This window comes from Pyrus communis, chromosome 7 (assembly GCF_041283825.1).
Source record: "Pyrus communis isolate YQ-2024b chromosome 7, ASM4128382v1, whole genome shotgun sequence".
Taxonomy (NCBI): Eukaryota; Viridiplantae; Streptophyta; class Magnoliopsida; order Rosales; family Rosaceae; genus Pyrus; species Pyrus communis.
In genome coordinates, this window is record NC_142571.1 from 31,064,750 (window position 1) to 31,080,263 (window position 15,514).

General features: G+C 37.7%; 2 protein-coding genes across 7 annotated transcripts; both read right to left on the reverse strand.

The window, feature by feature from the left end:
- Positions 1-270: 270 nt before the first annotated feature.
- LOC137734832 (uncharacterized) lies at positions 271-2,896 on the reverse strand. The gene is made up of 5 exons (XM_068474128.2): positions 2,329-2,896; positions 2,055-2,196; positions 1,851-1,950; positions 790-870; positions 271-644 (listed from the first exon to the last, which is right to left on the reverse strand). Exons 1-5 carry the CDS (start codon positions 2,366-2,368, stop codon positions 507-509), a joined length of 501 nt encoding a protein of 166 aa, XP_068330229.1. The 5' UTR covers positions 2,369-2,896; the 3' UTR covers positions 271-506.
- Positions 2,897-4,863: 1,967 nt separating this feature from the next.
- Positions 4,864-13,955, reverse strand: LOC137733615 (ASI1-immunoprecipitated protein 2). 6 transcript variants are annotated; one of them, XM_068472748.2, is made up of 15 exons: positions 13,564-13,845; positions 13,129-13,299; positions 12,958-13,027; positions 12,663-12,734; positions 11,669-12,214; positions 11,282-11,572; positions 10,513-10,598; positions 10,308-10,402; positions 9,923-10,213; positions 9,241-9,747; positions 8,343-9,072; positions 7,957-8,187; positions 7,729-7,853; positions 6,918-7,312; positions 4,864-6,197 (listed from the first exon to the last, which is right to left on the reverse strand). In XM_068472748.2, exons 2-15 carry the CDS (start codon positions 13,146-13,148, stop codon positions 5,175-5,177), a joined length of 4,482 nt encoding a protein of 1,493 aa, XP_068328849.2. In that variant the 5' UTR covers positions 13,149-13,299; positions 13,564-13,845; the 3' UTR covers positions 4,864-5,174. The 6 variants fall into 6 exon arrangements, with proteins under 6 accessions (XP_068328849.2, XP_088553293.1, XP_068328850.2 ...); XM_088697167.1 differs by having other exon boundaries at positions 13,114-13,299; positions 13,564-13,844; XM_068472749.2 differs by lacking the exon at positions 12,958-13,027 and having other exon boundaries at positions 13,564-13,955.
- Between the last annotated feature and the right edge of the window lie 1,559 nt (positions 13,956-15,514).

Here is a 15,514-nt window from a genome sequence, read left to right on the forward strand (position 1 = left end):
ACGCTGGGGAGTACAACTCCCAACACTAGTAAGGCGATCGAGCACATGACTATTTTCTAATCTTGACCAAAGCCTTACAGTAAAAAAATACATGCATGCACAGCACAGGACTATTTTAATTGAAGCCAAATAGCCTATCAGCTACATCTTCTGCACTCCAAAAGATCAATCATGTTCATGTGAAACACAATATACTAAATTGTCACTAGGTTCAGCTCACTCAGAAGACATCTGAACCAGGACTTTATCCATTACCAACAAATCTCAAAAGGCTGAAAATCCATTTTATTAATCCTCCAAACTTGTAATCAAAATTATGTTTGAAATGACAGCTTTTGCAAAGTCTGACTACTATAACCAAAGTACTGAAATAAACAACATCCACCAAAAGATTTATGGTGGCAAGACCACATAGTTACACATCCAGTTTTAAACATATATTGATCTCAAAAGATTTAAACCCCATTAATTAGCACCATTGGTAGCTCAAGAGACTGAAACGAATCTCACATGGTAGCTTCCACTTCAGGATCATTTTTTATTGGCACCGTGGGTGCATTGTTCCCACCTCTCAAACGAGAAGACACATTATCAATGGCTGAATTGAGCTGGCTTATTTTTGCATTCAAGGTCTGCCTAGTCTTCTGCTTTCCAGGAAAATGAAAAGTAACCATGAGATTTTTTTTTTTTTTTTTTTTTTTTCTTATAGAGAAAAAAAATAGGGAAAAAAAAAAAAAACAAGAATAGATTGCATATCCAACAAGTGGGAAAGGCTGGATGTCCAGTTACCTCCAAACCTTCATCGTAATATATAGGTCTTCTTGCCTTCCGGAATCCATATTCATCTTCATTAAGGAGAGATCTTCTAATCTGCACAAGATAAAAGTGAAATCCAGAATCAAAACCCAGATGAAAAAACATATTCGGAATAGTCATCCTATAACTTTAAGGCATGGCTGGATGAGGGTTTTGTAACGATCAAGGGATTAGTCTACAGTAGTAAGAAATGCATTACAAAACATTTGATAGATCGACTGAAAATGCAAAAATATGAGAATTACAAAGCCACTCAACAAATAATTTTCAAAGGACTCCTTTCTAGTAGTCATTTACAAATCTCTCTATCTAATGTTTTGCAGTGCATTTCAAACCCCTTGGTACTAAGAGATCGCTAATCTAAGCACAAGATTAAGGGCCTTTGTGAGAAGGTATGTAGTCAACAGGAATCAAGACCACATAAAGAGCACTACATTTAGACAGATAATAGTAATTTGCGGCTAAGGAGCACACATTGCCAATCTTTTCATTCATATAGAGCAGTTTGCATCCTGAAATCAATGGAAGCATGGGAATCTAAAATCTAAACTTAAATTACCAATAATAATAATAATAATAGTAAGACTGGGCATGTCATCAGACAAAGTTGGAGCACCAAATTTCTGCACTAGAGCATCATTGCAGTGATCTCTTTGCTTGCATCAACAGTATAGTAAATCACATAAAACTACACGGCAAGGATATAAAAGTAACATCCTAAAACAGTCAAATAATGGATTTACTCTACGAAACAGTATTTCTTTCTTCTTTGTTTAGAGTACTACAAAAATAATATTCACCAAAAAAAAAAGGTGTAATCTTAGCAATGATTTATTCCAAGGAAGCATGGTAATTAGGAGAATATTAGTCAGTTTTCTTTTGGTAAGCATACAGATTCGACTTCATTAAGCAGGAGTAAAATAGATAGACATCCATGGGTGAGAAAGCGTATATTTAGGTAAATAAATAAATATGATGAACACAAGTAGAACATGATGAATGTTGAAGCTCAGAAGAGTTAGATATGGAAGCACCTGTGGAGCAAAAACGTAAGCCAAAGTCCCAAAGACAGCACCTCCTAACACAAAACCAGCGACGAAATCAGCACCGCCGCCGCCACCTCTACTATCGTCACTGCAGTGCATGTACAATGGAATCGAATAAAACAGAGAGCAATTGAGAAGTTGGAAAGTGGTTATGATGAATTGGATGAATTTGGTATGGAAACGGAATATTACCTGTACTCGGCACGAACAGTGAAATTGCGACCGGTTCGCAGGTGAATATGTTTCCTTTGGGTTTGGGCCTTGGCCTTGACGCTGCCGTTGCCGTTGGCGGAGGACCACAAAACCTCACGCGCCTTCAGCTGGCATCCGCCGCCTGCACCCATTAAAATAAACATCACTATAACATCAGACTAAACAATACACACACGATATTGTTGTTTGTTTGTTGTATGAATGAATTAAGAATAAGAATCTGCTATTCGAGATTTCCGATTCAGTCACATACCTGAGAATGAGGTGGATAGAGGAGCAAAGCAGATCGCCATTAGAATTTAGAGACACACTCAGAAATTACAGAGAGAGAAGCTGAGGAGGAGGAGGAGGAGGAGAAGGAAAGGCCGATCTAAACTATTTCACTAAACCTGGAAGAAATGTTTGTTATATATTATAGACTGCCTTATAATTTGGATAATACACACCCGAATCATTTAATTTCCCTAATTGCCCCCGGTGCTTCGAAACATAGAGGGATTATATTCACACATTTCAAATTACTTCTTCTACACTCTTTTAATTTATTTAATATTTTCTACACACCATTAACTCTTGAAAATATTTAAAAAATTAAAAAAGTATGGAAGAAGTAATTTGATATGTGTAAATATAATTTTCTTCAACAAGGAGGGCAATACCGGAAGTAAGTAAAGTTTAAAGTTACACGGCAAAGCTAATCCCTAAACTTTGTTGCTTTGGTTCCTCCGCCCCCTTTCGGTCTACCGGCCACGACCTTGGATTATCTCCTCGAACCCCGATTCGGCTTAACTGGATTTTCTTTTTCTTTTTGGTAATTGAAATGATAGAAGTGAGTTTACCTTAGTCTCTCATTTATAAATTAAAAAGAATATTAATAGACTGTAATATTAGTTAGCTACTAATGCAACGTTTATTGCTCACTTTTTGATAATGCACCTGTCGTGTGTATAGTCCTAGACGTTTAGCTACTAATGCAGCGTTTATTGCTCACTTTTTGATAATGCACATGTCGTGTGTATAGTCCTAGACGTTGGGAACAAATTTTAATTCCTTTTTCTAGAAGGAAATACTAGAAAATAGTAACAAGACAATAACTTTTCTTTTTCTTGTTAAATAAAGAATATATTAACAAGGGCAAATCTCAAAGAGAACAACAAAATAAAACAACGGACTGAGAGGAAAACTCAAAGCACCAGCGAACAAAAGGAAAAATCTGAAAACCAAAGCCTAAGCCACGCACGGGAAGGTAACAAACGTCTTAGAGCCTAAGGAGCAGCAACATTCCAATTATGGAAGATCCCCATGTTAAGGTGGAAGGTTTAGCTTTTAAAATATACAATCAACACCAAATCATATTGGGATTAACTGAATGACTGAAGTAGGAATTTTTTTACAATTATTAAAGATGCGGTTATTCCGTTCACACCATATACATTATAGTGACTGCTATAGAGAGTTTTCTAACCACCCTAAGAAGAAATTTCCCCCACCATTAGGCCACCACATACTCCACAAAAGAAGGCCAAGATGGGTGAACCAGGGAACGCCATAGTCCACATTCCACACCTCATCAACACATGCCGTCAGAGACCTTCACTATAACGGCAGTCGAAGAAAAGGTGAGAGTGTTTGAATTTTTTTTTGTTTTTTAATATAAGAAAAGAAAAAAAGAAAAAGAAAAGAAAAGGTGAGTGAGATAAAGATTCCAACGTAGAGTCATACAACACAATTAAGATTGGCAGGAGGAGCAAACTGACCAAGAAAGTTTAGGACAACGTAGAGTCATACAACACACCTCATCAACACATGCCGTCAGAGACCTTCACTATAACGGCAGTCGAAGAAAAGGTGAGAGTGTTTGAAATTTTTTTTTTTTTTTAATATAAGAAAAGAAAAAAAAAAGAAAAGAAAAGGTGAGTGAGATAAAGATTCCAACGTAGAGTCATACAACACATGGTCAGCTTATTCTTCATGGCTAACCACAACACAAAACTCACATGTGGAATAAACGCACTATGCCACGCCAGGATCCCAAGAAAGTTTAGGAGCACATGCCGGATGCAATTCCACATAGAAGTTGAAGAGAAAATACAACCATTGCTAGGAGCTCAAAAGGAAGAATCCAAAATCTAAGAAGGCACAATGTCGTAATAATCTAATTGAATGAAATGGAAAGTCTGGTTGGTAGTAAACGACCAACACCACAATGTCGTTGTAATCTGACTGAATGAAAAGGAAAATCGAGTTGGTAGTAAGTCGGGTCGGTAGTTTAGACAAAGACCAGAGGCCAACACCACCTCATTGCCCTAAATGTCTAAGAGAGGGCCATAAGAGTGCCAGTTATCATACCACAGAAAGGTAGACGACCCATCTCCCACTAAAACGAGGCTTAATAAGTTCCTGAAGCTTTAAAATTTTCCTCCGACTCCAAGAGCTAGTAGACGGCACAGTGAGGCTCTGAAAAAACTTGTCTTGAAGGAAATAGGCTTTGATCCATTTAGACTACACATTATCACCCCTATCCACGACAATTTATCAAAATAATTCCCCGATACCTTACCGGACCAAAGAAAGCGGAGAAAAAACTGCTCCAGGAAATAAATTTAGTTTGTGTAGTAAAAAGGAGTTTAAATTTGTTCAACGTTCCAAAGTAAAATTATTAACTGCTTAAATTTGTCTTCCATTGGATTGGACTGGATAGGATCGGATCGACAAATACATCGCAGTACGCAGCGCATCAAAGTACAAAAGACGAAGAAGAAAAATGACGCAAATGCAAGGGCAGACAGAGCAGCAACATCTGGGATCTGGCCACTTTGTTGTCACATCGGCAACACATTGGCTTGCAAATTCCTAATGACTTCTTAAAATTATGGTGGCTTATTTCTCTTTATATACAAACAGCCGTAATAGTAATAGTAATACTACCGCACTCAAATACCAAACATCTAAAAACAGCACAGAAACAGTAGAAAAAGTATCGGTAAATCCTATATTTGAGAAAGACCAACGACGCATCCAGGCAAGATCATCAGCCACGACTGCCACATGCATTTCAAACGCAACATAATTTACATAACGCAGCAATTCATCTTCACTTCATTTGTCTGGCAAGCGCCCAAAGAGAAGCAGTGATGTATTCACATGGTGTCTTTCAGGCAGAAGGTGCTCCGGTTTTGAAACAGGTTTCCCAGGTTGTTCCTTGTCTGGGAATGGGAATGAAAGGGAAAGGGAAAGCGACGCAGACACATCATCATCTTTCTCATCCACTACCGCTGCTTCTAAAGGCTCATCTTGGTTGTTGTCTTTCTTGTCTGCTGACCCAACAAAGAAGGGCAGCATTCCCTTATTTTGTGGTTTTGTTTCTCCCCCTAGAGCTAGCTCGAGACTTGGGAACCCTTCGCGAGACTTATCCTCATACCCTGAAGAGAAATCTTTCCACGGTACCGAGTGGTCAACTGGCCCAAAATGATGAACATGCCGTGAATCCAAAGGAAAGAAGTACCTTTCAGTATTTCCCAAGTCCTCTGGAATAACTTTCTCCTCACAGGCTTCAAAGCATCTCTTCTCCTCAACCACAGTGCTTGTACCTCTAGAAGTGCTACAGCTATCAAATCCACTTGAACCAATTTTTGGCTTCTTACTACCAATCTTGGCATCCATCTGTGTAATATTCACCTCATTCCATGGCATTTCTTGACTTGCTGCAGAAGTTGTTCTATCTGAAATAGGTATGTCTGGGTGTTTTCTATCACTAGGCTGACAAGAGTTGACTCTGGCTGCTTCTGGTTCCTTATATCCATGATCTCTCCCCAATTCCCTCTCTTGTTTAAAATCAGCTTTATCCATGTTCACTCTGTCCAGAATCACCTCCTCAACCCCTCTGGCGATACCAACCCTTTTCTTTCTATCTGGAAATCTCTCCTGACCCACACTCCCAGCAATGGCTACCTCTTGATGGGAAACAGGACGAATCTCCACAGAATCAGTGTCTTCCCTTTCAACAGAAGTGACCCAATGCACTTGCCTATTCTCACCTTTGTTAGAGCTATTTGACCCAGTTGTTGAAATAAAAGATTTAATTTCTGTGCCAACTCTGCTCTCTCGAATACAACTTTCCTGCTGCAGAATGCGAGACAATAACCCCTTAGTAAATATACGCAAATCTCAATGTCAAAACAAAACTGACCCAAAATATATCAACATCACAGTACCAACTTTTAAGAAATAAATTTTGACTAGGTAAGTAAGTTGAACCATGAGATGAGGGCCAAGCTTAAAATCCCAAACCTTCCTTACAAATTGTCCCTCTATAATACGGTTAATTAGTGGAGTAGAGTACATCACATGACATATCACTCAGCGTGTCAACACATAGCACGGGTATCAATAAACATTCTTAGTCCAATGGATGATCATTGTGGAGTCATGTTCTGTGACATCAGTAATGCCATCTGTACTTCTACACCAAAGTGCAGGTGCTAAGCAAATAAGGATCTTTTGACTAAGAAATAATGTCATTAAGTCTTTTGACCACTGGTGAAAATATATGCATAACATCATAATCTAAAAACATCTAAAACAGTATAGCAACACTGGTCAAAATTGTTCAGCTTCACATTTTTAAGACTGAAAAGAATGAGAACAAGGCCTGCAATGACCTGATTGATAGCATCAATGAAGTCTAGTTCAGACGTTAGAAAGATACAAGAAAACTGCAAAGCAAAATGCTGAAAGAAATTAAACTCTCAGCATGACACACACACACACACAGATGACATACACCATTATGCACCTTATCAAGCCATATACATTCTGGAAAAGAAGAAAAAATAAAGTTACCAGGCAAGAAGTGATGCATTCAACTCCTTCAGACAAGCCAGTATTGTTTGTTGTGTTGGAATCAAGTCTACAATCCTGTACCACCAAGTTCACTTTTGAACCTGAACGCACCTCTTCAGGATAAGTATCTTTGTTCTCACGATCCTTACTAACTGTGGGGCCCATATGCAGACGCGCCTTGGAAGCACAGGGAACATCACAAGATCTGTCAGAAGGAGAAGATTCATCCATATGCTTAGGTATACATACGTTCTCACTCTCAGACAAAGTCATGGCATCAGTAGGAGCTTTATTGAATGAGTTTCTCGAGCTGGGAACACATGTCTCGGTAAAATCTAAACAATGCACCCTCATTGTCCTGAACACACCCCAAAGGAAAAATAGCATATTCCAACCTGCCAATGACAGAGAACAGATTTCAGCAGACAGTACTGACTCTAGCCTCTAGGTCAGCAAGAACAATGCTATTACCACAAACAGTTGGCAATAAAGAGCAACTACTGCACCAATAACCAAAAATGAGGTCAAGCTGAAAGCACTCGAGGACAGGACCAAAAAGGCAAAAACATCAGCAAGACAAAAGAAGCAGCCAATTATTTAAAAGAAGACACCATCATACAGATTACACAACATGAACATTATCCCTATTTCTATATATGCTCCACAATTACAGGTTCGCAATATCAGCATCAGAACTTATTTATGCATTAAGCAGTTTAAGCCACAACTTGAACACAGCAGAACCGCATCAAACATATTGTCACTGGGTAGAACACCTAACCCAATATAATGAAACTTCAGAATTCCTTACGTTGTGATTTCTCAGGAAGCTGATTGGATGGGAATATCAGAAGTTCAACACCATCAAAATTCCCTTTGAGGGCGAGATCATTCTTGACCATAGCATCCAACAGGCTCTTGTAGTGTCTTTCGTAACTGCATCGAAAATTGAAACAATTGCATAATAGGCAAGAAAAAAATGATTTGGTGAAATAAAGAATTTGAAAATATTAAACGAAAAGAGTATATTTATCACTACCTATCAAGATCTTTGGCAAAGAAATAAAGTGCAATATTATCTTCTTTAGCACCACTTTGATGAAACTGTGATGGCCATACACTCAGGCGAGGAACTTCATTCAGAGGAATTTTGTGCGGAAATTTGTTTACCACTTCAAGGACCTTTGGCGATGCACAAGTTGACAAGTGAGCTTGAACTCCACCACATAAATCCAGAAAATTTCCACCTCTCTGCACTTCAAAACTCCCCCTGCATGAAAATAAGATAAACCTATCTTATAAGACATTTTCAACAAACATACAAAAAGGAAAACAGAAAAAATAACACCAGAAAGAAAAGGAAAGAAAATGTAGAGTATGAAGCAGACAAGATTTGACAACTAATAGAAACCAAGAGAACCATACTGCCAGATGTATTCATATTCTGGAATGGCTGTTGTCTTCACAAGAACAGACATTGCCCCTAAAGCATGATTATGAAAATCTTTCACTGTAGGCTTGCCCTGAGAATGAACAACAGAAAAAGAGTCTGCCACTTTGGAAGGGAACCCAGAATCAATGGGCTGCCCTGTAAGCTGCTTTAAATTATTGACAGTTGTATTATTGTAAGAGTCAGAAGGAGAAGTCCCAAGGATTGCATGACCATCAGGTGACTGCTCTTGAGTAGCTACTTCATAACTTAAGTCCATGTTCGACGTGGACAACTCGTCAGATTGATCGAGCACTCTGTTCTTTCTGTATATTTCAGGCTTTCGAAGCAAAGCTGCATGAATAGCATCTTTCAACCTATTACCTCTCTGCATCTCCTCCCTAGAACTTCTAGGAGCACAAGCATCAGTACCAGAAGTCTGTGAAATTCCAGCTCCGCCAAATTCCGTGTTATTACCTCTCTCTTTAAATTTTGGACTAGCTACAACAGCAGGCCTACAGCGAACAGAGCTCTCCCTGGCCTTATCATCCTGATCTTGCATTTCCCCTGATTGTGGTAACACATCTTCTAATGTTCCATCTAAATTAAAGCGTGATGTCTCAACGGTCCCAGAATAGCTGGATAAGGATTCATCCTTAGAGCTAACCTGGTTTGACCTTTGTTCAGAAGCAGAACTAGACATTCCATTCATAGATGAACCTCCACCTGCAATGGAAAACACATGGTGATACTTTAGATTAATAACACCACCTTGTCCAAGATACACAAACATCAAACTATACAAAGAAACATAAATGTATGACACAACCACGAGCTTGAAGAACACAAGTACAGAAATTGCCCAATTTCACCATCAAGAAGGAATAGACTTACCTGAAGCAACTTGAGTGTCAACACCTTTACGAGTAAGATTAGATTTTGATGAAGTACTTAATTTTCCATCAGGCAGTGCAACCTTTGGCTCTCGATTGCTCACAGATGAAAGCAAACTAGTCTCACCACGAGATGCAAGGTCACTCTTAGGAGTTGAGAAAATAGGACTAGCTGTTATCAAATTAGCCTTGGGGCGGTCTAGTTTGGACAAATTTTTTCTTTCAACTGTGCTCCACTCTTTTGCTTGTTTCAATCCTTTAAGATCTGGAACATGGCTAAATTTTGATGAGAGCATTTTAACTTTTGTTTCAGACACATTTGAACGCCCTGAGCTAGCAGATTTGAAAGACATAGATCTGCCCATCATTCTGGACACCACCCTCTCCTTCATATCAAGGGAAGCATGTTCTTTAGACCCCTTTTGCTTTTGAGGAACAACTTCATCTACAAGTTTGACTTTTGGTTTAGAGATTAAGGTGTTGAACGAATTTGACTTTGAAAATGTACCTGCAGACAGAAATACGATGAACTGTTGTTCTTTCTTAATATAGAACTCTCAAAAATGTTAAAAATGAGAAACAAGAACCCCACGAGACATCAGAAAGCAAAAGAGTTGCTATACAATAAAAGGAGGGGTAGAGATGGAGCATGAAACATGTGACCTGCATCAACAACTACTCACCCTTGGCCCGTAAACCGTTTGAAGGAGAACGTGCAGTTTCTGATATATCATTAGTAGACTGAGAAATCGGATAAGCTGACCTCAACCTGTCCTTATCTAAGCTTTTGAATGAAGATTCGCGTGATAAAGCACCCATTCTCTTAGGGCTAGATGCTTTTGGTGATCCCACACGCATTTCAAGAGCCTGCCTTTTCACAGAAGGAGCCATTTCTACGCTTTCTGCAAGTCTCTTGTTAGAGATTTGTGTACTCGTAATCACTTTCTCCATTCTTTTCACCTCCATATCTGAACCTTTAGAATTCAAATACAGAAAAGAAAAAAATTAGTGCGTTTCACAACTAAATAACAGCACATGTGTTAACTAATATAATTCAATCTGCTTTACCTTGCTTCTGGTTATCGGTTTCCTCGGCAAACTTGCATTCCTCACACAGCCATGGACCTTTAGGAACTCTCCGAAGCATTTTTCGCATACAATAGCTGTTTTCAGCAATAATAATGTTGAAGAAATTTTTTATTAAAAGCATGAGAACAAAATAAAATATCACAAGAAAAATCCTGACATCAAAAATAAGATGAAAGACTATTACATGTGTTCTGCACCATCGCTGCACCTACTACACATGGCAAGCATATCTTCGCGGCCTGCATCCCCACAAATATCACATACTTTTACCTGTTTATGACCCCAAAAGAAAAGGCAACAGTTTTTAGTTTTTCAGCTCAAAAATGAAGAAGCCAATACAGGAAAGGAGAAGCTATAAAGCATGTCACTTACAAATAAAAATAACAAAAGATAAAACAAAAACGTTCACAAAGCCTCCACAAGGAGCCAATAACAAAAATGGATAGACAACCCCTCCTTACCCTTAACATGATGCAACTATCTAATGTCTACTATCTCTAACATAAAGCATAAGATAATTAGGCCACAATATAGTAGAATACATCACGCATACCCCTCCTAACGAGCACTGATCCACTGGGGTAACATCCTTCAAATTAAAATGTGAAGTACTAGCGCAAAAATAGAAAACATTTAACAATCTCTTAACGAATATCAGGGGATGTTTTCTTAATGACACTGAAAAAAGCTGCAAATACTTGTTATCTCTATATTATCTCTGAAATCTGCTAATCAACATTAGGCTTAATTATAAAATTAAGTGACAATGACAACATAAATCAAGAAGCTTATATTTACAGACCTTCGGAGCTAACTACTAGCAAGAAAATATCATTTTATATGAAACCATATAGGGAGACACGTGAAGCCAGAAAAAAATTGAGGGGGAAGAAACACTAAGAACAAATAGCAAACAAATCATACATTCAAATTTTATGGGGGATGGAACTCACATCATGCTCAACAATGTCCGATTCATCACTGTCATCCCCAGATGCAGATTGCAAGGGCTGCATGTCAGCTACTCCAACCAACTCACTAGACTTAACATCTTTCTTACCGTGATCCAAACTCTTTGAAGCATCATCTTTTGGGTCTTGTCCATTACTCTCTACTTCTGTCTTTGGACATAATTTTGTAGGGACCCCTAAACTTTTATAAGAAACAAATTTCTGGCCAACAATAATATCCGACTTATTCTTAAATGATGAATCCACATGTCCAAAAAATTCTGGCAGTTTTCCCTGCATATGGGAAGATGTATCCTTTCCTAAATCAGTTAAAAATTGCATTAAAGGAAAGAGATGTACCAATTCGTGAGTAAAAGCAAGAGGTTGCACCTTTTCTGTGCTATCACCAGAATCTCCAGCTTTTACTGTGTCCGACATGACTGACTTATGTGCCTTTCCAGAAGCTAAACTACAAGACAAATTCTTCCATTCTACATTCCTGTTATGGTTACTGACTGCTTGATTTGCATCATTGGCTCTACTTATACATGAAATGTTATCATCATGGACTTCAACAGATGTATCAGAAGACCTCATGGTTGCTTTGCTTTCAGCATTTTCAGACAAAGAATCGTGACTTGAATTAACACTAAGCAGGTTACTAGTCTCACTGGTGGTATGTTGTAAACTGTCACATGCTTTTCTCTTAAAAGAAGATGAAGCATCTCCCACATTGATAGAATATTGACTAGCCACATTAACACGACAGGTTTCATCAGAAAATTCATCAGCCCTTGACCCCATAAATGATCTATTAAGATGCAGACAAGATGAACAGGGAGCAGAGCACACTTTACAAGCACCACACTCGCCACTAATATGAACTTTCCCACCTATGGAATGCTTACCAAACGCTTTTACAGATTGAGATGACACCTAATAAATACAAAGAACCAAGTTAGTAGTGGCAGCAATACATAAATTAACAATGGAGGATTAAAAAGATATAGGAAAATCCTGACTTCGCAGCATTGAACGTATGAGAGCATGGGAAACATAAACATCAAATAAAATCCCACACCCAATGTCACTCTCAGCTTAAGGGAGTAAGGAAAAAAAACATATGCAGGAAGATGCATGTGAGAATCTCTTCAACTGGCCTGTTATATTCCCATGAATGAAAATTACTAAACTTGGAATTTGGAACAAGGAGAGAACTTTCAAATTGACATACAACAATTCCCTTGTTTGAATTTATAATAAACAAAGAGATATACAATTTGAAGTTCATAATTTCCACCTAAATAGCTGTAATTTCTGAAATTCCAAAAGAGTGAGTAATTTAAGAAAAAACAACAACTATGTACACCACCACCTCCACTACCTGGTCATCACCACCATCAGTGCCACGCTGAACACATCTACCAAACACCACCCCACATTTACAGATTGGTGCCTATAAAAGAACAAACATAAAATTCCGTCTTTAAATTCCATTACACTTTAGGTTAGCCAAACAAGACTTGACAAATTCTACAACGGCCAATTCCATCATTTTAAGTTGTATCATTTTGGAATTCCTCAGTAAATTCCTCCAATGTTCCTAAAATCTGAATTTAATCATCCATTACAAAGCACTCCAAATCAGCGAGAAATGGCTAGAGTGAAATTATTTCTACCTGAATGATCGCCGGATGGTCAACAAAAAACCCGAAGTTTAATAGCCTATTTTCTTTGAAATAAGGGCTACTGCATGATATAGGAAAAGAAAAAACTGAAAATAAACAAAGGAAAAGAAAACTGAAAATAAACAAAGAAGAAAGAAGGCAAATTACCGAGAGTCATCTCACCATAGTCCTCTGAATATCATGATCAACACTTCAACAGGCCGGCCTTTGCATGCGATCACTACCTCTCCAGACTCCAGACTCCAAATTTCAGATTCCAGACTGATGCGATATAACCAGAATTACATTAAGCCCAATCTACGGTTCCCAATAATACAGTACGGACTCCAATCACTGCATGAAAAGTAAATCAATTTAGAGAGAGACTAATGCAGCAGTGAAGATGCAAACCAAACGCAAATTAAATAATTAAAGAGGAGTTTTTATCAGGACCCATAAACCCAAACAATGAAATCCTAAATTCCCAATACAAAGCCATCGCCCATTGCCAATCAATCCAATTATCAATTCAGCGAATAATCCGATCATACAAAACAAAATCAAGTAATCAAATCAAAAGACAAGAGAAGAGAAGCAAGTCGGTTAGCAATTACGCGCCTCTGATTTCATAACTCCCCCTTCCTCCCTTCCTCCCTTCCTTCCAACCTTCGTTCGCCGAGGCAATCGTCCGTCCAAGTCCCAACCCCTAGTCTAATCTAATCGAAACCCCAAACAAACACTCGGTATTGCAATGTCCTTTGCGATGCTGCCGCACGATTCAATTAAAGCCCTAACTTTCCCAGCATATGACATTCAAATCAACTCTCAGACAGAACCACATAACCATCTACTCTAACCACACACAATCTCATTCATACATATAATAATGTTTTTGTAAATACAATAATACACGCATATGCAGACATATATATAGATGACATGGATAGACACAAATCAAAAAAATTAAAATCATCCAATCATAAATAAGTTAATGAACATAACTAACACTTGGTGGTGACAAAAAAATACACCCCATATATATAGGAGGCGGTGGATCAAGTGGCAAAGATTTTGACAAAAGATAGTGTTATTCATAGGGGTGCAATTTAGGTTGGGCCAATCCGAACCCGACCATGTCTAATTCGACTTTAAATCTGAACAAGCGAGTTTTTTTTTTTAGTTATAACCCGTCCTAACCCAACCCAATTTCAACCCGTTCATTGATTGGGTTGAGTTGGACTGACCATTTTCCCGTCCAATCCCAACCAAACTCAACCCGACTAACCAAACCCAATCTAACCAAATTGTAACTTATACTATACCCAAGTGAGCCAAGTCCAAAAACCAACGCCCTTTCTAATATTTTTTTTTAATAAATTACCGTTTATAATTACTTAAGTTTTTAGAGAATAAGAGACTTTGATTAGTCACACATATTCGTAGTCTCTAAATCCTAAAGGTGTATAGTAAATTGATTTATGAAATTTAAGTTAGTTAGCTTTGATGCTACTTGGCTTAATTTTTTTTAGGAATTCTTGGACACTAAGTTGTTACAAGATTAAACTTGAAAAAATTGGGCAACTCGAACCCAACCTAAGTAAACTCTAACCCAATTAAACTCAAGCCCAAATGAACCCGAATGAAACCCAACTCGAACCCGACCCCGAATTGTAAAAGTTAGGTTAGGATTCGGTTGACCTTCCAACCCGCCCAACCCGTTCAACCCGCCCGAGTTGCACCCCTAGTTATTCAACATCCATTTTTACCTCTCTACACAATCCTATTAATTTGTCCTTTGATTTTCTTCAATTCATTTGATCCGACGGTTGAAATTTAAGAGAACACGTGAGAGGTAAGAATGAGCATGTGAATAGCACTATCATTTAACAAATATTTTTACACTCCTTTATCATTAAATTTTACAATATTTAACAATCTTCTTTAATTTAGAAGTGATGTGAAGACTTTTAAACATTATAGATTACAACTAATAAGAAAAACACTAATTTAAATTAAAAAATAACTAATATAATTAAATTCAAATATCTAATTTAAATTGGTGTTCTTTTTAGGAGAAATTACACATAAAGTATACTTTTATTACTTAATCTTATTTTAAGACAACACTTTTTTAACATTTCATAGAGGACAAAAGGTAATATATGTAAAGCATGACATTATTAGTCTTTTTTTTTTTTTTTCTCTAGAGTGTAAGCTACAAAAATACCCTTTATAGTGGTAAAGTATTTTCACACTTTCATCTCTTCATTTGTTACTCCTCTGTCTCTTTCTTTCTTCAAGAAATATTAGGCCGAACAAAGCAGAGCTTGAAATATTGTCAATCGGCAATTTGCCTTTTGATCCAGTTCAAATTCGTTTTGATTTCTCTATTTTTTTTTTTTTTCATTAATTCAACTTCGGGGTCGTGTTGCAAGTACAAATTCCTAAATTTTTGTATTTTACTTTCTTCCTCACTTTCTAGGCAGCCAAACGGAGGACAAACAAAAACTAGAAATGAGAAGCAAAATGCCCATATGGATGAGCAATCAAGAAGCCCTTAAAGGAGTCA

Bases quoted from the DNA above. Each gene is read 5' to 3' on its own strand.
- LOC137734832 (XM_068474128.2), bottom strand. From the start codon at position 2,368: ATGGCGATCTGCTTTGCTCCTCTATCCACCTCATTCTCAG. The intron at 1,951-2,054 runs GTAATATTCCGT...CATGCACTGCAG, and splicing joins ACTGTTCGTGCCGAGTACAG to TGACGATAGTAGAGGTGGCG. The intron at 871-1,850 runs GTGCTTCCATAT...TATCTTGTGCAG, and splicing joins CTTACGTTTTTGCTCCACAG to ATTAGAAGATCTCTCCTTAA.
- LOC137733615 (XM_068472748.2), bottom strand. From the start codon at position 13,148: ATGATATTCAGAGGACTATG. The intron at 11,573-11,668 runs GTGCAACCTCTT...TCCCATATGCAG, and splicing joins CTGGTGATAGCACAGAAAAG to GGAAAACTGCCAGAATTTTT. The intron at 10,214-10,307 runs GTAAAGCAGATT...TGAATTCTAAAG, and splicing joins AACCGATAACCAGAAGCAAG to GTTCAGATATGGAGGTGAAA.